The sequence below is a fragment of the Rhinolophus sinicus genome, chromosome X (assembly GCF_036562045.2).
Source record: "Rhinolophus sinicus isolate RSC01 chromosome X, ASM3656204v1, whole genome shotgun sequence".
In the NCBI taxonomy this organism is placed as follows: domain Eukaryota; kingdom Metazoa; phylum Chordata; class Mammalia; order Chiroptera; family Rhinolophidae; genus Rhinolophus; species Rhinolophus sinicus.
Window position 1 is genome coordinate 82,443,972 of NC_133768.1, and position 23,918 is coordinate 82,467,889.

General features: G+C 44.9%; 1 protein-coding gene across 4 annotated transcripts in view; it reads right to left on the reverse strand.

The window, feature by feature from the left end:
- The window catches only part of SEPTIN6 (septin 6), a 69,521-nt gene that overhangs the window by 12,383 nt on the left and 33,220 nt on the right, over nt 1-23,918 (reverse strand). For all 4 annotated transcript variants that reach the window (XM_019717026.2, XM_019717028.2, XM_019717025.2 and 1 more), the window contains exons 4-8: nt 18,371-18,557; nt 14,891-15,052; nt 6,413-6,509; nt 3,406-3,574; nt 403-535 (exon numbers count right to left, since the gene is read on the reverse strand). In XM_019717026.2, coding sequence (XP_019572585.1) covers nt 403-535; nt 3,406-3,574; nt 6,413-6,509; nt 14,891-15,052; nt 18,371-18,557 — 748 coding nt within the window. The remainder of the gene's footprint in view (nt 1-402; nt 536-3,405; nt 3,575-6,412; nt 6,510-14,890; nt 15,053-18,370; nt 18,558-23,918) is intronic.

Consider the following 23,918-nt stretch of genomic DNA (forward strand, 5'->3'; position numbering starts at 1 on the left):
CTGTATCTGCTGTCCAATACGATAGCCATAGTTGCAAGAGGGCTGAGCATGTGAAATGTGGCTAATGTGACTGAGGAACTGAGTTTTAAACTTTATTTAATTTTAATTGATTTAAATTTAAATAGCCACATGTGGCTAGCGGCTACTATGTAGACAGTGCAGCTCTAGAGAATTAAGTAACATGGAATGAGAAAATATCCTGGCCTTGGGGAATGAGGGATCAAAAAGACAGATCTATCACAACCTCCTCTGTGGCAGCCAAGGCAGAGCTACAGATGTCATTCCCCATTCCTGTCTGGAGGCTGCAAGTCTCCTGCTGACTGTGCTCTCAGGACAAAGCCCCTGCCATGCCAAAGCTCCGCATCCTTTCCCTTCCCACCTACCACCTAGGCTCACATTTACCTCTTTCTCTGCCTCTTTGAGTTCAGCTTCTTTCTCTTTGACTCTCTGGACAAACATCTGTCTCATCTCCTCTTCTTTTTTCTGGAGCTCTCCTAGGAACTCATTCCTTTTGGCCTCATATGTCTCCTGCAAACTGTGAACATGGTCAGGTTAATTACCCTGCCTTTGGAATGGCTCTTATTTGATGAAAATGGACCCCAATGATCCCCCCTGGGTTCCCTCATCTTCCCTTCCCCAATTCTGGGAGAGGTACAAAAACAGAATCACAAAGCTATGGGCAGCTAGCTTGGCATGTGACAGCAGGATCACAGGGCTCCTTGAGGTGGATGGGGCAGCCCTGGTGAACTGGAGAGATATTTGGAACTGGGAGTGACTTAGAACATCTGCTTCTATACTCGCATTTTATAGGTGAGCAAAGAGGCCCAGAGAGGTGAGGTGACTTGCTCAAGACCACATGGCTAGTTAGAAGCAGAGCTGGGACCAGAACGTGGGCCTCTTCTTTCGTTCTGGGTCTTCCCACTGCACTCTGCTGCCAGGTCCTGGCTCTGAAACTGACTACATTAATGAACTATTACAATAAACACTTAATGAGACTCCACCATGTGCTATGGAGAGAAATGAGTAATACTATGCTAGTCACTCTCAACAACTAGAGCCAACAGCCACTGTACCTGCCATCAAGGAATCCAGTCTAGTGGAAGATGCCTGGGTTAAGTCTCCCTGCCCCCAGCCTGGACTTAGAAATAAATAGGAGCAAGCCTAGTGAAGAAGAGAAGGAACTGTGTTCCGAAGAGGACAGCATGTGGGAAAGCACATGTGGAGAGAGACTGGCATACTTGAGAACCAGGCACAATCCAACATGGCTGGAGAGTCTGATGTAAGCTATGGAATGGTGGGAGATGAGGTTCCTGAGTCTGCCAAGAGAGAGCAGGCATTGAATGCCATATTAGACTTGGACATTTACCCACTGTAAGGTTTTATGCAGGAGGACTTGACCCAATTTAAAAATGAGAAAGACCACTCTGGCTTTTGTATGAAGGACAGACTTTCCAAAGATCCAAGAAAGAAATGACAGGATCTTAACGTTAAGGTGTGATAGGGAATGGGGGACCTGGAGGAACAGTAAGGAAAGCAAACTCCCAGGACTTGGGAGGACTCAAATATGATTCCGTTTTTTTGTCTTGGGTAACCAGACGGATGGTGGTATCATGAACTGCAACAGGGAACACTGGACTGGAGAAGGAGTATGGCTAAGAAGGAAGAAGATGACTTAAATTTTAGACAGCTTAAGTTTCAGGTATGTTCCCTATGGAGCATCCAAGTGAAAACATCCAGTATACAGTTAGATCAATGGGTTTGGAGCTAAAGCTTGGGAGTCATCTATTTCTACGTGGTAATTAGGGCTGTAAGAGGAGAAAGAACCAGACGCAAAGAGAATAGCAAGTGAAAGGAGCAGAGACCCTAGGAAAGCATCCTGGGGCACAACATTTAAAGGAACAAGCTGAAGAAAATGAGCCAATGAGGCCTAGAAGGAGTAGGAAGAAAGAGAGGACTAAAATCAGCCAGACCAGTGCTAGAAAAGCAAAAGGCAAAGAGAACTTTGGGAAGGAGGCAGAAGGGAGGAGTTCCAAACGATGAGATAGAAAAAGATGGGACTCGGAGGCCACATTGTAACTGGCCATGAATGTGTGATTGCTGACCTTGGAGGGAGGCATTTCAGTGGTGTGATGGGGTCAGAAACTAGTAAATACAGAGCAACTCTTTCTCCTTCCTGTCAGAGTCAAACTTCTTAACAGGGTAGAGGATGGTGAGGAGGAGCACTAAGGGGCAAGTTTCTTTAGGATGAGAATGTTTGCATGCAACACGGAAAGGAGCCAGCAGAGAAGTAGTGCAAAGGGTGAAGACATGGATAACAGGTGTTCAGGATGGAGCAAAGGAGAGGACTAGATGAACAGGTAGAGACACAACTCTTCTGCCACAGATGCGGATTAAAGCTGGCAGAAGGAAAGGAGAAAGAAACATAAGGTAGCATCCACCAGAGAGACAAGCATAACTTCCTCCAACTCCAGGAGCTCCAGCAGCTCCTATCGGTGAAAGGGAGTGAGTCCAGCCCTCCAGAACCAGGCACCCCTGAAGAAATGGCTGCGCTTTGCCCCCAGGCAGGCTTTCTACTGTATAGTGGGATCTCAAAGGCCATTTGAAAGCCTTCTTAGCCCACAAGCCTGCCCTCACTTGCATATCGATGCCTGGCATTTCCTAAAAGGAGACAGACAGACCCCCATAAAGGGCACCACATGGTCATTTAAAATGTGGGGCTTATGTCACACATCGTGCATATATTAACAGATCACTTTTATTTGGCATATCTCATCTATTGGCATAGTAAACTCCTTTCAAAAACATTCCTTTTCTCTGGAAGCATCTTAAATTCTGATTTGAGAAGTTTGTCAATACTTATTAACATCCTGTGGTCAAAACAAAACACCCTTGAATGCAAATACTAATGACAGTGAATGAAGAGCCTGAAGTTCATCAACACATGTACAATGACTGCTACCTGGTTCTATCTGGTTTTGATAATGGGCAGGAGGGTAAAGAGCACACTGAAACCCAACAGAGCAGCAGGAGCCCGATGAAGAAAGTGGGGCAGAGGACAATCACAAACTGCCACATTGCAGAACAATACCCCAGCTCAAGGTCCCCCTCTAGCTGCCGTGAGCAGGTGCCCATGCAGGCGCACTTGTGGCAGTGAGACCATCAGACTTGCTGGGGCTGTGGGCCTCCTTCCTGGTCCTGTGCTTACTAAGTCCGCCTGGCCACAGCGCCACAGCTCCCCAGCATAGGTGTGCAGAGGCAGAGAGGAACAGGTAAGTGGAAGTGGCGAGTAACTGAGCCCTGCTACTCTCATCTGGGTACCTGTGTCTAGACCCTATGTATGCTCTAGGGCAAAGCTTCTATAACCCCTGCGTGGGCTAGGCTGAGCTGGGCTGGCAGGAGACGTACCTGAAGGGTTTGCTATCGGGGTCGGTGTCCTTGAAGCCCATCTCCTCCAGCTTACAGCGGCGGTAGAGCTCATAGTGCCGGCTGTGGGTTTGCTCCCGGAGGTCCTCCATGTTGACCCGAATCAGCATCTCCCGCAGCTTCACAAAGTCGCAGTGGGCCTCATTTTCAACTGCATAGCAAGCGTTGGGGGATTAAAAGTATGTTTCAAGAAAGGCCGTAAGAAGCAGAAATGGACGAAATGAGAGGTGAAATATCTAACATTGATATCGCCTTTCAATCTGCATATATACAGCCTGTGAATTGGCCTCCTGATTTCCTTTTCTACTGAAAAAAACAAACAAAAAAACAAATGAAAAGTTACAAGAATGATAGTACTGGAAAACTGCAATGCCATAAAAAAAAAATCTACAAAGACATTCAGTAGCACCTCAACTCCAATTCACCAGAAACAGGAGTGCTTGGTCTGCACCACTTTTAGGACAATGGCACATGCACATTCGGCTGTCCTTCCAATAGATATTTATGGACTCTCTGTTCCCAGTATTGTATGAGGCACTCGGAATTCAGAAATGAAGTCATGGAGTCTTGCCATCAGGAGCTAGTGGAAGAATAGCTGCAAATAGACAAATACAATGCAGTGCAAAAATTACAGAAATGGAGGTATACAGCCAAGGTGTAATAAAAGCCCAGAAGAGGAGGGGGCTAAGAACTCCTGGGAGAGTGAAGGCTTCACCAAAGAGGCAACCCTTATGATGATTCTTGAAGGGAGAATAGGAATTTATCAGGCAGATGAGGGAATAGTCTTTGCAAACTCTCAATGAGGTTAGGCAAGGTGACATAGCTAGTAAGTTGCAGAGCGAGGATTCCAATCCAGGTCGTCTAAAGCAGAGGTAAAGGATATGACCAGGTGCCAAAGTCCTTAAGGAGCAAGGAGAAAGAACTAGGACATCAATAGACAATGGTGCCAAGAGGGCCCATCTGAATGGTAGAAACTTCAAAGGGGGTGTTTTTTTAGAGGGTGGATAATAGCCTCACAGCAGCAATGGTGACCAGGACAAAGTGGGCTCCACCTTCCAGCCTGAGTGAACATACCCCTTCCTCAAAAGAGTGCAGCAAAGGTCTGCATTTGGGGCAGTGGCCAAGAAGGACAGAGATGTCGACCAAATCACAGCAGTATGGACTTCTGATTGGAATATAAGGTTGTGAGCAGTGCTCTGGCATGTGTCTCTAGGCATGGCTCCACTGTGTCAGAATGGGAATGGCCTGACCATGTGGGGACAGTACAGTATGAGATGATGAGCAGGCACAGTCACCCCAGATTCTGTCTCACAGGGTAAGGGAGAGGGAAATGGGGGCAGGGAGTGGGTGTGGGATGACAGAATGGAGCATAGTTGCAGCAGACTGCCTTGCAGTCATCAGAGTAAACTTTCCAAAGCTCAAATCAGTTCACATAACCTTTCTGCTTAAGACCCATTGCCTTTGGGATAAAGTTCCTCACTCTCATAGAACCTAAGGTAATATCAAAAATTGCATCAGTCAAGAAACTTTTCAGGACCATCTCCGGAGAGTCAGAAGGAGTGACTTCCAAGGCCCTTACAAGCTGACCAGACAATACACAGCTTCTTCCTCACTCGAACAGAACAGTGAACCCCAGCTTACAAGAAAAATGGTCAAAAACACTTTGTTGGTTAGATGTGTGTATAAGTTGGAGGAAGTTATTGGAACCATGCCTGCTGGCTTCTCCTCATGTTACCTCAGGTTCCTGTCTCTCAGACTATAAATTCATTCCCAGGGTAGGACTGTTGGTCCAGAAACCATTTGCAAATATTCCTAGTGGAGCTTCCCCAGTCTTGGCAAAGACCTAAATCTAGCAGAGCTCTGACTACCAGTCTTGTTGTACCTATGGAAAATTGGGCTGCCACTAGAGGGTCTCCGGTATGCCCTAAATCATGCTGGCCTTTGGGTACAATGTGGACAACTTCCCACCTGCTTTCAATTGTTTGCTCTGTGGCAGGGGTAAGTATGCAGTGAGCTAACCACTCTCACACATGGTGCCCTGCAATCCCAGACCTGGCTTATAGCTGCAGACTCAAAGGGCCAGGCACCTCTTCCACCGATGGCAGAGTCCTAGGCTTTGTTTTATCCACGGAACTGACGAGTCCAAGTGTAACACACATCAGGCAGACCATAAAAGGAACTTTCCTTAGTGTAAATACAATATGTCTGTTTTTAAATTGCAAAATGATCATGTATACAAAAGAGTGTATGAAATGTGCAATTTAAAGAATTTTTTAAGATGAATACCAATGTATCCACAGCCAAGGTGAAACATTACCAGCACCTTAGAAGCTCCTTTTATCTCACCTTCCCCACCATGACACTTAATCTAACTTTTGGGTTTATCATTCCTTTGTTTTTCCTTATACTTTTACCACTTACATATGAATCCCTAAAGATATATATCTTGCTTAGTTCTGTCTACTTTTGGAATGCATATAAATGGAATCACACAGCATGTATTCTATGACTTACTTAGCTCAACAGTATGTTTCTGAGATGCATTCATGCAGATGTAACTGTAATCCTTTCATTTTCGCTGCAGTATATTATCCCATTATCTGAATATTTCACAATTCATCCAATTTATTTTTAATGAATATCTGAGTTGTTTCTAATTATTTGTTATTATGAACAACACTGCTTTGGACATTGTTGTACATCTCCTGGTACACTCAGGTACACACATGCTTTCTTGCACATTCCTTCCCCCCTCACTCCAGGTACATTTGTTTTTGTTTTAGGAATGCTTTCTCTGTTGGAGACAAAGAGCAGATAATGCAGGTATGAAGACAGTCTGCCCGTTAGTGACCCCTATGGCTGTTTGAGGCCAAAACCAAAAGAGTAGAGACTGGGGACAAGTTACAGACTGGTCACACAGTGGCTCGGGACAAGCAAAAAGACAGACAGAAGGGGCTCCCTTCTTCCTGTCTCCTGGAGACTCACTCACCCTGCACTGTGCCCCAAGGGTATTGCCGGGCCTTCATCATCTTGTTTCCTATCTTCAGTTCTTCTGTGCTACCAATGACAGCAAAAGGCAGGTGGGCCTGAAACGGAAGGCAAACAAAAGCTCAGAACTCAAGGGGAAAGGCAGAGGCTCCCACAATACAACTGCTGCTCATCTCCTAGGCCTCAGGCCCTCATGCTGCACTGTCCCTCACTGTCATCAACATCAAGATGCATTTCTTTCTTTTTTTTTAACTTTTATTTATTTCAGTGTGTTTTTCCAGGACCAAGTCAAATAGCTGTTTCAATCTAGTTGTGGAAGGCACAGCTCACAGTGGCCCATGCGGGGAGCGAACCAGCAACCTTGTTGTTAAGAGCACCACGCTCTAACCAACTGAGCTAACCGGCTGCCCAAGAAGCATTTCTTAAGCTCCCAAGCAGTGTGGGGATAAGAGGCCGAGTCCAGGCTTCTGCTGTTCAGAAATTCACAATAGAAGGTAATAATGACATGGCTGAATGCATAGAGAACAGACAGAGACAGAAAATCAGGAGAATAAGCAGATACACAGATTAGGTAGCTCTTCAGTATTCACAATTGCTGAGGGGAAAATCCTTTGGAAGGTGGGTGAGTGGGATAAGGGGGACTACGTGCAGACTGAGAGGCTAAAGGAGAGTGGAGGGGACTGGGATCACTGGTCCTCCTCTTTCTCCAGAGACAGAGAAAGAGCCCCGAGAATAGGTATATACTGAAACCACACTGCTGACTGAGCTGTACCCATCTTGTTCTCATATTTCCCTGGAGCAAGAGTTCACACTGAATGCTTGAGCCTAGAAGTCAAGTCCATAAGTATTTATCCACATGCCCATGACTGTGGTGGGTTCTATTTTGGGTGCTGTAGGAAGACAAAAGAAAAAGACAGACTCCTTCTCCCTCTAGGAGCTTACAATTTTGTTGGGGAAGCCTGAATTACATATCCTAAAATCATATAAGACAGAATACGACCAAGGGCGCAAATGTATGGTCTGGTGCTCTGCACATAGTAGGTGCTTCATAAATACTCCTGGAATAGCAGTGGCAGGGCCATGGGAATAGTAAAGAGAAAAGGAAGGCCAAGTACAAACAAGGGTCTGAGCTTCTGAGTTTGGTGCTTGCAGGGGTAATGAGGAGCAATGCGTGGCTGATGAAGACTTTGTGGGTTAGAGAGGAAGGAGGCATCTGCCTGCAGTTGGTAGTTTGGACCCAGAAAACGCTCTTTAGCACCTTTTTGGCAGGGAGCTGGCCAGGTTAAAGTGCTGAGTGATCACTGGCCAAATGGAACCACTGAGTAAATATTGTTTACATACCAGGTGATCCTGAGTAGGGCTTTACAAGGATAAGTAAAAAGTTCACTGGAGCTTTCTTAGCCTGCTTGGAGAAACAGGCCTCGATCACAGATATTTTGACCCACTTGCTCATTCATCCATTCTACAAATATTTACTGAGATCTTGCTATGTGCTGGGCATTAAGAAAAATACAATACTGAAAAAGGTCAGAGGCTGCCCCTGGAGAGTGCAAAGTCTGGTAGGGCAGAGACATGCCAACAATGATAATACAGTAAGCTTCAGAATATAAACAGGCTCGAGGGCTGGAGGAACACAGAGGAAGGAGCAGCTAACTTCGTGGGGAATCAAAGCAGGCTTCACAGAGTAGGCATTAGCAACTGTACTAATAGTATTGGTAGCTATAGAACTGGTATTAACAGCAATAGCAATTCACTCAACTCTATACCAGGTGCTCTACTTTGCATTATCTCATTAAATCTTTACAACAATGTTGGAGGTAGACATACTTATTATCCCATTTTATAGAAGAAGAAACTGAGTTCCAGAAGGGCTAAGCAACTTGCCAGCAGCCACACAGTAGTGTGGGGACAGAGCCCCAGAGAGCAGTTTCCAGGCTCTCGGCCTCACATGGAAAGGTGCTGGCTCAGGTAGTAGTTGGCCGTCAGCTGTAGCCGGTTAGCCAATTGGCCACTGATATAACTGCTGAGGCTGTGCTGGTTGGTGAGTCGAGGGGAGTCAGGCGGTTGGCAGAAAAGCAGACAGCAGGTCGCACGTCGTATGAATCCAGCCTCCAGTGAGACTATAGTGGTATGACTCCCCTACCTATGGCTCCGTGGGTGTTCCTTTTTGGCCTAGCCACATCCTGCATTCTTATGTGGGGAGCGGGACTAGAGGCCCCCCAGGCCGCCCCGCATGACAGTAGTAAGGGGCAGAGCAAAGGGTGGAATCCAGGTCTCTGATTTCAAAGCCCATCCCTGTTGGTCTGCCACACCTATTTAGGGGGTAGAGCAACAGAAGAGGTGAGCACTCCAAACCCTGGGGTGAACTGGTTGTCAAGTCCAGATTTTAAGAGGCAGTTCAATTCTGGAAAACCTGCAGCAAAATGTTTTTTTGTTTGTTTAATCTGTACACTAATTTCACAGCCAGTCCTTCCTCTCTATTCTCTTCTAGCTCTGCACCACAAGAATGTTCTTCAGGTGGAAAAAACACAGGATTTAATCAGGAGCTCAGCTCCAGGACCTCTGCTAATCCCCAGAGGTACTTGGCCATCCAGCTGAAGTGGCTCTCCCTTCACCCCCTCTCAGCTGCTCTCACAGTATCATCTCAGTTCACCTCTTCCCACTCCACTGACTGTCTCTGAAACAGGGACATAGAAAAGAAGGAAAGAGGTTATGGATACGGAAGGTGGGAGAGGGGTGGAGGTGGGAAATGTTGCATCAATCCTAGTAGGGGAATGATCGAGAGGGTTATTGGGCATGTGACACATTGGACATTACGGGGCAGTGAAATCTCGAAAAACCCTGCCCAAAGGCTGGAGATCGCTGACCTCTGCCAGTTGACTTTGTAGGGGGGTCACCTGGGCACAATTCATTCCCACTCAGGGACCCAAGACATGTCGGGTGCTTCAAATCCACCCTAAACACTTTCCAGGAAAATGTTGCCCTTCCTGTAGAGACCCCAAATCTTCAGCTACATGACACAAAAGAGCCAAGGGGAAGCAATGGCAGAGGGTAGAGGGCTAGACTGAGGGAAGAGGTGAGAAAGAGAAAACACATTGTATCATTCTCAGGAATCCTGGGCTCTCAACTGAAGGTGATGGCAGGCGTGTGAAGTGGGAAGTATTTCTCTGGGCTCAAGAGAAAAGGAGAAAAAACAAAAAACAAAAACAAGAAGAGAATAAAGGCATTTAAAAAATGTCAGTATTCCCTTGGGCCTGTCATTTTTATCTTCAAAAGACATTGTTTGTTAGAATGACAGGGTCAGTGGCTGCCCCTCTTCCTTAAAATGCTATCATTTTACTCCTCCCCGCTCTAAAACCCACAGCCCCTCTCCACCCCCACCCCAGGCATATTCAAATGGCTCTGGAGACCTCCCACTCCTTTGTAACTGGCATAAAAGTCTCTTCTGATAAGTGTGTGCAAGGATATCATTTCCCAGTGCTCCCAGGCAGATTTAATTTGATTTTCACAATAGACGTACAGGGTGGTTATTATCAACCCCATTCGTGAGCCAAAAACGTTAAAGAGTTGCCCAGGTCTTTAACTCCCATGCCCAAACCTTCCCAGGGAGTAGTGAGGACACTATACTTTAGTTGTCAGTCTCCCCCAGCCACCCAGGGTGGCCTGAGCTCTGCCTCCTGGCTAAAAGGAATTTGCTGGAAGTCAGCTAACCATGAAGGGCAGGAAATCATGAGGGCTCTGGTCCTCTTTCTGCTGCCCTTGAGAGACTGATAGCTATGACAACCAGTATGGTGTCAAGAAGAGCAGGGAGAAGGTAACCACCGCCCTCCCCCCTCATCATACTCCCAGGGGTGACATTTTGTATGCTGTCTGACAATTAAGTTCGCGAACTTGTTGCAATGATGTTGCTAATCTTTTTTTATGTCAGAAGGATTACTCATTATGAATTTGTACCAACTGGACAAACAGTTAACCAAGTTTACTCTTTGTAAGTGCTGAAAATGCTGCGTGAAAAAGTTAGACGACCTGAACTTTCCACCAACAATGCATGGCTCTTGCATCACGACAATGCACCAGCTCACACGGCACTGTCTGTGAGGGAGTTTTTAGCCAGTAAACAAATAACTATTGGAATACCCTCCCTACTCATTTGATATACCTCGATGACTTCCTTCTTTACCCAAAGATAAAGGAAATATTGAGAGGAAGACATTTTGATGACATTCAGGACATCAAGGATAATACCACGACGGCGCTCATGACCATTCCAGAAAAAGAGTTCCAAAATTGCTTTGAAGGATGGACTAGGTGCTGGCATCAGTGCATAGCTTCCCAAGGGGAGTACTTCGAAGGTGACTGTAGTGATACTCAGCAATGAGGTATGTGACACTTTTTCTTGAGTGAGTTCGCGAACTTAATTGTCTGACCACGTATGTGTGGGCCCAGGTAGGAGACTCTAATGAATGCAAGACAGTGCTGCTGCTGAAATAGCCACAGGCTCCTAAGGGGAGTCTGTGTAACTCTCTTACCTGGGAGACTTCTGATGAGGTGCCCCCAGAGGTCAGATATCCCAGTCTCAGAAAACTTCAACAACAGATAGCTTCAAGCTTCATCTTGGGAATCTATTCCCAGATTCACTACTTTTCCTGTCTCATGTCTACCTTAAATTCCTCTCGGCACACTTTAAAGTGTTTGATGATCTAATTGGCATGAATTATTCCATTCTGGTTCCACTGCATCTGTTATACTTGGGAGGGTAGATGATCGTTCCCCTCAGCTCGGTGAAAGAGAAACTCAGGACACTTTACTCCTCGTCTGATAATATCCCAACTGGGTGTGGCTTCCTCCCAGGGTAGACAGTATTTCCCAGTCATGCTTTTCCCCGTTTCAGGCTCCCACTGGCGAGTAAGCAAGAGCATTGCCCGATTCCCTCTTAAGTCAATCCTTGGTGATTCCCACCAAAGTGTGTACAAACAATGGAAATGGCACTACTGCCTCAGGAGAAGGGACAAGCTTGTGCCTGTGAGTCTTCCTGTGACCCTACTGGTCACCCATGCGTGAGCCAAACCCAAGACCTCACTGATAGCCAACCAACTGAGCTGATAGAGTAACTGGGCCTATTTCCTGGTCCCTGGCCATGGTTTGAGCCACTCCAAGAACAACATTCAATGTGAAGAACACAGCAATTTTCAGTATTAAAGTCTACAACTTTGAGAGCTATCAGAATGTTAAGTTGAAAGTAGTATGCTACAAGACCTCTCACTCCCTTCTCTTGCCCCCTCAATCTGAAATCAGGGTTTTCAGAGCCACCCATAAGCCAAGGGGGAGGCTGAGATCTCATTATTTTCATTTCCTGCCATGAAAATCCTTAGTGGTAAGCAACAGAATGGCTGTATGTTCTTCCCCACTTAGGCAAGAGGCTTCTTTCACTTCTTCCAATCCAGTTCTCATGGTAATTGGCTAGGGTGGCTGAGGCTGTGGGGCTGAAGTCAAATCCAGAATTCAAAGGCCAGAACCCATTCTTCCTACCACCCAAGCCCAGGTCTCTGATGATGCAGCATCATATACCACGGCTTTTCCGAAGACCCTGGGAACTTTCGACATAGTTGTAGTGGTGGTGGGCAGGCTAGGCAATTCTGTGTATGTATTTTATAGCAGTGACTCCCCATCCTGTCCCCCATCACAACACATGTAACACACAGCATTCACATGAATGCCTCCCTCCCACAGGCATGCCCAATTCTAGGCACACTAGCTGGGAGGCCACCCCTCTCTTTCCCACTCAGAAGAGCCTGGTGGAATGCCAGGGAATGAGTGATGTTTTTATAGGGATAACCCTAAATCCACTAAACCTCCAGTTATAAGAAATAATAAGTCATGGGGATGTAATGTACAGCATAAGAAAAATAACCAACATTATTGTAATAACTTTGGTGACAGATGGTTACTAGACTTATGGGGTGATCACATCATAAGGAATATAAATGTCAAATCACTATGTTGTACATCTGAAACTAATATGATATTGTATGTCAACTATGCTTTAATTTTAAAAAAAGGAAAAAAATTAGTTTTTCAAAGTGAAACACTGGCAAACTTTGGACTATTGTAAGAAAGGACCCAGAACCCTTTCATAGCCCATACAATGTGGTTGAGAACTGCTTCATAGCATGGGAAGTTTCCACCCTTAAGGCCGTGCCTGCCCTAGGTTCAAATAGGAAGACAGAGCTGAGCTGAGAGCAGAGGCCACAGTGGTTGTCACCCCTGATCCAAAATGCAGTTGCTAAGGGTGAAATTTGGTAGATCAATAATGTAATTAAACTTAGCTAGTTTGCAGTTTGATCCATACTGATATCCAGCTGTTTCCTCTTTGTTTCTCTTCCCACTGATTAACTGAAGAATTCAGTTTGTTCCCTTCTCCAAGGCTGCCCATACTTCATTAATGAACAACATCCTAACCTAAAAAGAGCAGCTTCTTTAATTCTCAGGCGCTGGGACCCATGATCACAACTCCCTAGCAGTTTTTTGCAGATGGCTATGGACAATAAGATTGAAGATAACTTTGAGGCAGACCTGAGGCCTCAGAAGACCACAGGAGACGACTTCTCAACTATTAGCCCTGAGGCCTGCTTTCCTTTGTTCTTTCCCATTTACCTGCCTATAAAACCTATTAATCATTTTGGCTCCAGGAAGGTGGATTTTAGACATTAGTCTACCATCTTCCCTAGCTGCCGGAATCTAGAATAAATGACATTTTTCTCCTCATCAACCCATGTCACTCTAGTTTTTTGGGGCTCTTTGGGCAGTAATCGGCACCAAACTTGAGTTAGGTAACAGTGAAATGTAGTTTTGTGTGACACCTTGAGACTGCTGAGCACTCTTAGCCCCTTTCTAAGCAAAGCAAACCACAGCCTGAAAGTTGCCTGGTGACTTAGGGAACCCAAGTTTGAAGGTATATCCACGGGGCCCGATGTTCTGAGGTGACAGGTGCTTCCAGACATCACTGCCAGTGACATCAGATGACATTACTCTCTACCTCCCGTTTTTCTGTAGGCTAGGAACCTTTTCAGGTTTTCTCATTATGACAGAACCTGGTTTCCATTCAAACACCCTGACAGCTTGAGAGAATAAGCACTGATCTTTTTTTTTTTCTCTCTCTTAATGCTCACGACTGATCAGAGGTATAACTCCACCTAACAAAATCTGCATAGCCTTACTTTTGGGCCAGATTTGTCAAAGATGATGAGGGACTTCTAATAACAAACATATCGGGTGTACTGATGGGTGGGAAGTTAGGCGAGACAATGACTTCTGCCCTGCTGTGCTAATTTGTTGGCCAATTCATCGGAGGTGTCAGCTGATGCTATAACGATAACTTTTGGGGCAGCAGCACCAGGAAAAGTTTTCTAAAAATGGCTTTTATTACAAGGCTTTCCTGAGTTTGGCTATACACAGGCATTATGTCATTAGGAAAAACTGATGCCTCTCAATAGAGAAAAGGAAATCTGTTCCCAAAGCAGAGGCTTTCTGAAAGCTATTAGCTGGCTCCTTGAAATCACAACATTGAAGATTTCATGGCAACAGCATCAACACATTGTGAAAAATCACAAGGAGATGTTTGACTTTCTGCCTTCTTCATTACTCATTCCTCTAATGGGGGTAAGAGGGGTAGGAGAGGAAAGATGGAAAGTTGGTTTCTTTAAATTCATTCACATTTAATAAGCCAAAGCATAACCGTGAAACTTGAAACTAACATTTCTCTAGTCACCAGGAAAACTGGAGGCTATATATCATTTATCCTCCCAGAGGCAGAGGGCTTGATTATCTGAGTATAGATTATCCTTGAATGTCCAAAGCCAGCCAAGTTGTTTAGCCTTTCCTTCTTGCACTGCTGTCAATTGTCACCGCACTGTTTGGGTCAGAGACAAAGAATGTCCCTGGGGGCTTCCTGGCCTAGACCGAGCAGCATCAAGTGGAGGGTGGAAGGAGAGGTCTGAATCTCCTGCTTCAGACTCTTCCTGGAGTCAGCCTTTCCCTGCCTTAGTCTCTGGCTACCGTGTTTCCCCGAAAATAAGACCTAGCCAGACCATCAGCTCTAATGTGTCTCATGAAGCAAAAATTAATATAAGACCTGGTCTTACTTTACTATAAGACTGGGTCTTACGTAATATAAGACCCAGTCTTATATTAATTTTTGTTCCTAAAGACGCATTGGAGCGATGGTCCAGCTAGGTCTTATTTTCGGGGAAACATGGTATTAATCTCTGAGGCTTTGAAGTAGCCACAGCTAGGAGAGAGGGGCTAGGAGAGAGGAGCTGTTTGGTTTTGGATTCTCTCTCACTGATACCTGAGACTCAGATAACCAAGAGTTGACTACACTAAGATAAATGGTGAAGATGTTTGACTGCTAATTTGGTGAAATAATAATAGAAATAAAGAACAAATGGCCAGCAAGTTAAACTCCTGTGCCCCCACTCACATTCATGGTTCCGTTGATCTCTGCCACTGACTCATCATCTGTAGGGAACTGGTAGATCTGGACCCCATTGCTGACAAGCTCGCTGGTGATTTTGATCTTGAACTTTGTTAGCTCACTCTTAGAAACTGCATCTGATTTGGCAATGATGGGGATGATGTTCACCTAGGGAAGGGAGGGAGCAAAGTGGGATCATTGTTGGTAACCTGCAACTATAGCAGCATGGCCTAAGACTTCCACCAGCTGCCGGAGGGAGCAGCTCAACCCAGTGGTCTAGGACTGGCCACCTCTGGAAGCCAAATAACAACATAATAAATGACAATGAGTGCTTATGAAGTATCGGGCACTGAAGTAAGTGCTTTACATGGATTAAAACAATTAATCCTGACAATAACCCTCCCAGGGGGTATCATTACCATTATTTTACCAATGAGAAATTGATGCATAGAGAGGCTAAATAACTTGTCCAAGGCCACAGAGCAGATAAGTAGCAGAACTGGGATCCAGATCCAAGTTTAACCTTATTCTTAAGTCTAGAATCTTAACCATGAGCTGTCTACCAGCTAAGATCCAAATTGATGGGCTGTGGGATATCTTAATAATCAAAGTCACTGCTCGGGTGATTTGAAGCTGAAAGATGACAGTTGATAATCTGTGGTTGACAAGGGGAGAAATGGCAACTCCTTGCTAACAGTAAACTTTCCCAACCCATCCAGTGCAGGTTAGCCCCAGCCAGTGTGATGGAGACCCACATAGGTTATGGCAGGAAGGGGAGGCAGGGTGGAGCTCAGTGAAAATGCACATCTGGCCTTATTTCTGGCAGCAAACACTGATGAACCAATCCAGTTAGGTGAAGAAGACCCGCTCAGTTCCCAATTTGATCTGAGACATATGCAAAGAGTTATATTGTCTGGGTCTTGTGGTTAATTTCTGCATAAAGAAAGCAGGCATAAACACCAAATTTCACCCCAAAAAAAGGCCTAATGCTGCCCCCAATTCAAGCCACTTGAACCCTGATCCTTGAAATTCCTCCAAGAAGGGACAAGGCTTTTGTTGCCGGAAGGTAAAGGAACTTGAAATGCATGTGACTTAGTGAGACAGAGCACCCCCAAGGTTCACACGGAGAAGTCAGTCGTTGCTGCCAGCAGCTTCCAATGGGATGGCATGGATGGAGCTGGGGTCCTGAAAAGAGCTCTGAAATGGAGGGCTGGGAGACAAAATCTGCCTCTTTTGCATTTTGCTTCAGGAGCACCTCTAAAGACTGATACCACACAGGGCTTCAGGTGCTAAGTCAAGCAAAGATTACACCTTGGAGGGACCTCCCTTGAAGTCTTTTTTGGGAGGATGGGTGGGTGACGGGGCAAAGCCCTCTCCCCTTGTCAACCACAGATTATCAACTGTCATCTTTCTGCTTCAAATCACCCGAGCAGTGACTTTGATATTAAGATACCACACAGCCCATCAATTTGGGTCTTAGCTGGTAGACAGCTCATGGTTAAGACTCCGGACTTAAGAATAAGGCTAAACTTGGATCTGAAACAGCAGGCAGAGCCAACTCTCCTTGCCACTTTTTGTTGTTGTTCTGTGATTTATTTATTTATTTATTTTAAGATTTTATTGAGGAAGTGGAACAGGATTTTATTGGGGAACAGTTTGTATTTCCAGGGCTTTTCCCAAGTCAAGTTGTTTTCCTTTCAATCGTAGTTGCAGGGGGCACAGCCCACCATCCCTTACGGGAGTTGAACCTGCAACCTTCTGGTTGAAAGGATGTACTCCAACCAACTGAGCCATCCAGGAGCTCAGCGGCAGCTCAGCTCAAGGTACCGTGTTCAATCTTAGTTGTAGGGGGCGGAGCCCACCATCCCTTGCGGGCTTCGAGGAATCGAACTGGCAACCTTGTGGTTGAGAGCCCACTGGCCCATGTGGGTATCGAACCGTCAGTCTTCGGTGTTAGGAGCACGGAATTCCAACCGCCTGAGCCACCAGGCCAGCCCCTGTGATTTATTTTTTATTTTTTATTGGGGAATATTGGGGAACAGTGTGTTTTTCCAGGACCCATCAGCTCCATGTCAAGTTGCTGTTTTCAATCTCATGGTGGAGGGCACAGATCACTGGTCCATGTGGGAATAGAACCGGTGACCTTGGTGATATGAGCTCCGCGCTCTAACCATTGAGCAAACCAGCCGCCCTCCTTGTCACTTTTTATCACGTCTCCATGGGAACATTATAAACATATACCAAAGGCTGTTTATGTACCTGCCTCCTCACCAGCCGACTGCTTCTCTGCTGCCCTGTACGGGTCATTGCAGGGGATGACAACATTTCCAGAACAGTCAATTACTCACGGGTGGTGAGCTCATTGCGGGAAAATTGCTCCTATTTTGATTATAGCTGAAATTCAGTTTTATAGTGGATGTGCTACTAAATCACTGCATATAAATTAGATTTTTGTAAAAAAAAAAAAAATACCATGGAGTATGAGAGAGCTCAGTCTGAATCTCAGGCCCATAACAAGTTGTCTAAAGCTGAGCAAGATTTTTGACTCTGTGTCTCATGTGTAAAATGGGAATAATAATAGTATCCACCACACTGGATATTAGAAAGATAAAATAATGTATATAAAGTGCTCATCACAGTGTCAGCCACCTACAAAATATTAGGAGGAAAATGTACCAGTATTAGGTTTTTTAAAGAATTCCATGGTCAATTCTTTTGTACAACAAATAATCATTTAACATGAAGAATCATTGTCTGATTTACATCTGGAGTGGAATTCACATTTTTCAGTTTCTCTTAAAGCAGGACATGCCTGATTCCTGCAGCCATCTTTTTCAGGTATGGAGGCAATAGAACATGGTGCCAGGGATCTGAATTCGAATCTAAACTCTGCAAATAGCCAGCTATATGACAATGGGCAAGTCACTTAACCTATCAGAGCCTCAGTTTTCTCCTCTATAAAATGGGGGATAATGATAGTGGTTGCCTCATAGGGTCGTTGATTTAATGAGCTGATCCATGAAGTACTTAGCACAGTGCTGGCATATGAGAGTTTAAGAAATGTCAGCTGCAATTATAAAAATCAGTATTGATACTAAGAATAATAACTTTAAAGTCAAGTTTACATGTTTGGATTTAGTACAGGCCAGTTAACACTGAAACAAAGAAAAAATACCTTTTCATTGCCAAAGGCTGAGCCCTTAGACCCGGACAGAGATCTTGCTTGTATCCACCCTTATTCCCAAGAGGGATCAGAGCAGAGAGATAGCTCAGGGCAAACCTGTACCCCACGCTGGGAAAACAAAGTACTTGACACAGGTGTGGGATCAATAGCACCATCTTTATGGAGGGAGAGGGAATAAGGAGAGGATGAAGAGGCCACAAAAAAAACCACTCCTAGAATCTGGCCTCTACTTCGTACAAAAGACCAGTAAGAGTGATCCAGTTTGCCCAGCCTCCTCCCTGCCCTCACCCCTGCCTCCATACCTTACTGTCCAGCTTCTTCATCGTCACTAAGTCCAAAGACTTCAGGGAATGACCCGTGGGGGCGATGAAGTACAAGCAGGCATGGATGCGGGAGTCGTGGTAGGTGTGCAGTATCCTGCGAATCTTCAGCTCCTCCTGCAGGTAAGCCTCAAATTGGGCATCGATGAATTCCACGATGGGCTTGTAGCTAAAGGGGACAGTCAGGAGATGGCAGAACCACTTCAAAAATGAAGATTTTGATAAAGTTCCTTGGAGAAATTTAAAATGCCCTCAATAATCTGTCCCATCCAGCTGGATTTCTCCATGTTCCTCATCAGTGGGCCTCCAATCCCGTCAGGCTGATCACCCCCTTCATCCTACATAAGCCAAACTTATGCCCATCTGTATGCCTTCACTCTGGAATGCCCATTTCTCTCTTCTCATCCTAATCTTGCCCTCTCAGACCTCAGGGCCCAGTTGAATACCCCCCTCCTCCATACAGCCTTCCCCAATTATGCCAGAAATCCCTTCCGAGATCCAGGAGCATAAAAAATAATTACTCGGTTGAAGCACTTACTGTTGCTTCACAAAGATTAGTGGTCCCTCAAATAGACTGTGTCCTTCTGAAGGGCAGGGACTGTGAAGGGCACTTCTTTATCTCCCATGGGGCCCTGATGCAGCGTGGAGCCCACTGGCAGTATCTGTGGATGGGCTGATCATCCTCCAAGCTGGGCCTGAGTCTTTGCTTCTTGTGTCCCTCCCCAGTGCCTAGTATGGGAGCTAGGTACCCAGTGGTGGCCAGGACCTATCCTTGACCGACTGCTGGGGAATCCTGTTAGAACATTTTTGGTTCTGATCAGTCTTGCAAGATTCAGTGGCGCTCCCCACTTGGCACACCTAAGATCCAGATTTTTTCTGGTTCTCATTTACTCCAAGGTTGTGACTTTAAAATCTAAGTATTGGGGCAAAATTTGATAAGGATACCCCCCAGCAACAGCCTTCACAGATGTACACACACACCTGAGCTCACTAAGTCTCCACACACTGCCCTCCTTTGTGGCCCTAAGGTCTTGCCAAGGCTTCTTAAACAACATTCAGTCCTCTGCTCCTCCCTGTCCTGGGAAGCTTATCACTTCTATCCCAAGCCATTTCTGCTGTCCCTGCAGCCTCTTTCTGCTCTAACTAGGTCAGTTTCACTTCTGCCCCGCCTCTGTTCTCATCTCCCTGTCCATCTGCTGCCTCTCCATCTGGAGGGCTTCATTCATCCATTCGGGCTAGAAGAGGTTCATTATCCAGCCTAGGGCAGTGAGTTTGCAGATAGCACTGCCAGAAAGAAACATGATCAAAGGAGGAGTGGGACCCAACCAACGCCTCCTACCTTCAGCAGCCCCCAACCTAAGCCTTTTTGAAAAACCCTCTTAGTAGAGAAGGGAAAATAGCCTTTAAGAAAAAGAATCACAAAATCCTAGATTCTGGGAGCTACATACAGAGGAGATCCAGGTTCAGGGTACCTCTGGAACCACAGAGAAAAGTCTAAAAATATAGCCCTTTCTTTCTTCCTTTGAGCCCTCTGATCCAAACATTGTTCTAAAGGGTAAAAGCATCAAAGAATATTGGTTGCAGAGATCCTTAGAAGGTTCCGAAAGAATCAGGAGTGATGGTGGGGGAATGCAGCCTTAGATTCATCTAATTAATTTTGGGATGACTGGTTGGTTTCAACGACCTAATCATGGCACTGCTTCATTTTTTTCCTCCAATACATAACTTTTTTTTTACTTCATATTTTGCTCTACAAAAGGGATCAAAGGAGGAAGGAAAAGAGTATATTATTAGCTTTCCCCCCCTGAATCTAGTACTACCCTAGACCTATCTTTCTGCTGCTGCTTCTGGCTCTTAGGGTCTCTGGAGAGGTGCATGAATTAGACCAGCCAATCAACCAACAAGATTTGTTTTAAACTAATCCTAAATGGGTGATTCATCTTTGTCTTATTCATCTTTGTCTCTTCAGTATCTGGAATACAATAAGGGTTCCACCCCCACTCCCAATGGCTCATCTTCCCACAGTGGCCATCTCTCCCACCTTACTTTGTTGTGCTCACTGGACTCCAGTCCATGGTAAACAAAATCCCATAGGCAACCTCCTCACCAAATGCTTTCTTCGTCTAAGTGATACCTGACTCACTTTCAAAGACACTGTTCCCCTCATATCCTTCTCACCTGGAAATTTCTGTATCTCTCACACCAAAGTTCCATGAAGGGGTAAAGAGGGAGCTTTCTTCTAGCTTGTTATTCCCTGGCTTAGTGTGATCTCTTCCACCTCCTACAAAACCCAGCTCCAACATGTTCTACCCTTCTTCGTCACTGCTGTTTTATCTTTTACTTAACCTGGGGTCCACAGACCTCCAAGGGGTCTGTGGATAGAACTCATAGCATCCATGAACTTGGACAGGGAAGGAAACACATCTTTGTCACCAGGCTCTAACTGAAGTTTACCATTTTCCTCCGGTACAAACATAGGTAACAACCTACAGTAATTTTAGCAATACCTGAGATTTCATAACCAATAAAAATCATTGATATTTTTGTTTCCTATTACGGTTGTTGTGAAATCTCAAAAAAACATTTATACTCATCCTAATTATGATAGTTATTAGACTTGCATATAGATAGTGTTACTTCAAGAATAGAGAAGTACATGGATTATTAAATCACAATTTTGAAATATTTTGGTATTAATTGTATCTTTAGTGTCATTGGTGTATTTCAGGCATTTAAAAATGTTATTCTAAGAATGAGACTACAGATCTCACTAGATTACTAAAGGGACCAAAGTCACAAAACCTGTACTCTAGACACTACTTATTCATTTCAGTTAGTGATATGTACTATGAAGACAATAAAATAGGATAATGAGATAAATGGTAACTGAGGGTTCAGCTACTTTAAATATAGTGAGCAGGGAAGGCTTCTCTGAGGTGACATTTGAGCTGCAAAAAAGAGAATGAGAGAGCCATGGAGAATCTGGGAGAAGAGCATTTCAGGCAGAGGAATAATACATGTAATGGTCCTGATGAGGCAAGTTTGAACAATAGGAAGAGGGCAAAGGAGCCGGGAATTAGTGAAAAGAGGAAGAACAATAAGCTATTCACAATAGCCAAAGGTGAAAGCAACCCAAATGTCCATCAACTGATAACTGGATAAACAAAATGTGGAATATCCATCCAGTGGACTATCGCTGAGTCATTAAAAGGAAGAAAGTTCTGATATATGTTGCCACATGGATGAAACTTGAAAACACCTTAAGTGAAAGAAGCCAAACACAAAAGGACAAATATTGTATGAGCCCACATATCTGAAGTCCTAGAATAGTCAAATTCATAGAGGCAGAAAATAGAATAGTGGTTACCAGGGGCTGAGGGGAGGGGGAAATAGGGAGATGTTTGTTAATGGGTTTCCTTTTGGGGTGATAAGAATATTTTGAACTAGATAGAGGTGGTGGTCGCACAACATTATGAATGCATTATATGCCACTGAATTGTTCACTTTAAAATAGTTAATTTTATGTTATGTGAATTTCACCTCAATAAAAACAAGAATAATAAGAGATGAAGCAAATGAGGCAGCAGGGGACAGATCACATAGGGTATTGTGGGTAGGGTATAGTAAGCGTTTTTGTTTTGTTTTGGTTTGTTTTTTTTGCTGTGAAGGGGGCCTTCTGTTCCATGTTTTCTAATTGGTTATTGTTGGTTGATAAAAAGCCTATGGCTTTCTGCAGGTTTATTTTGAAATTGTTCACTAGAATTGTTTTTCAGTTAATTACCTTGGGTTTCCTAAACAGACATATAGAAAAATATTAATTTTACCTCTCAGTGAATACTTTTCAACTGTCATCTTTCTTGATAATGTTGACCAGTCCCTTCTTGAAACACTGTCTTCTGGCTTCACTGCCACCATTATATCCTACCTCTGTAACTCTTCCTTCTCACTCGCCTTACCTTAAATTCTTCACCTGTCTCTGAGGTTCCATTCTGGACCATTCTGTTGTCTTTCTACACATTACATGCACATTGTCCCTGAGTGGCCCCACTTATTCCCATGGCCTCACTTATCACCGTCTTCCTACTGCACTTCCTAGACACGTAAGAAGTCATCCTAGCCTCCTTCATCTCCCATGTGCCAGTCCCCTATGCCAACACAGCCATCAGAAGCTCCCCGCTGGAAACCCACAAGGCCTGGTCACAGACACTATACTAGAACACCACCATCTCAGGCGCCAAACTCAAGACATAAGGTCAGATCTACTGGAACAATGCCAAAAGTGAAACAGCTAATTCACTCTACCACCATCCTTCCAGTTACCTCTCCTTCCCTATACACTCATCCCTATTCTGCTCTATCCTCCATAGATTTGTCCTGCTGCAGCTATCTTCCTTCAATAACATTTCTTCCACTGTGCCCTCTGAAACTCCTGTACCACGATAAACAAAATTGCCTACATCTTTGCCACTCAGAGTAGGAGAGTGTGGTCCTTGGACCAGCAACACTAGCATCACCCCAGAGCTTGTTAAAAATGCAGACTCTCCAGTCCCCAACCCAGACGTAAAGGGACAGATTCTACATTTTATTAAGAGCTTCAATGGCTTGTGTGCAACGTTAAAGTTTGAGAAGTGCTGGCCTATATCATCTGCCTCTCAGAACCTGCCTACCTCTTCACCCTAATGGAAACCTCCTTCTCCCCCGAGGACACCACAACTCTGAGGACACCAATACCTGGCAGCCTTCTTCAGTGTAGGCTTCTCATTCTCCCATGACCTGTGTATCTTGGGGAAAGTAGAGTGGGCATTCATGTAGCTCCTCAGTGCCACTTCTAGACTGTTACTCCTCTACCTCCATGTAAAGCCCTTTCTTCATTTTAAACCTCTTCCATCCTCTTCTGGGGGACGGCAATGTGCTGTGGACAACCCATCAAACCTTCAGCCTCTTTATTCCTTGACAGCCTCAACTTCACAACCTTCAGCTCCCTCTAATTCAGCCACCTACACACCTTACCACTAGTACCCCACTACCTGACCACCTCACACCTTTCCGGCTCTCTTATGCCTTCAGTTGTCCTAAACCTGATCTTTCACTACATAGAATCTTTTGGTATCTTGACTTCTCCCTTATCTCACAGGATATCAGTCTCTTCCTGGCCTCATCTCCTTCTCATCCCAGGCTGAACCCCATAATTGATTACCTGGACCACTCTTATCAACACCATCATTCACATTGCACGCTTGCCTTCTACCCAACTTGCCTAGCAAAACTGCTATGCTGAATGAATTTCAGGATCTGCTCTCTCTGTTCCTACACTGCTGCTGCTCAAGTTGGCTAGAAGCAATCAGAAAACTATAGGTCTTGGCACCACTACAAGTCCATGGCCCATATGAGTATGGGCCTTTAAAACAACATGACAATCCCTTTACTCATCTTTGATTGGTTCCCTTCCCATTGCCTTCACTGACCATTCCAAACTTTTAGTACTTTCCTCAAGCTACAAAACTTACTCATGACCCTTTCACTCTGACAA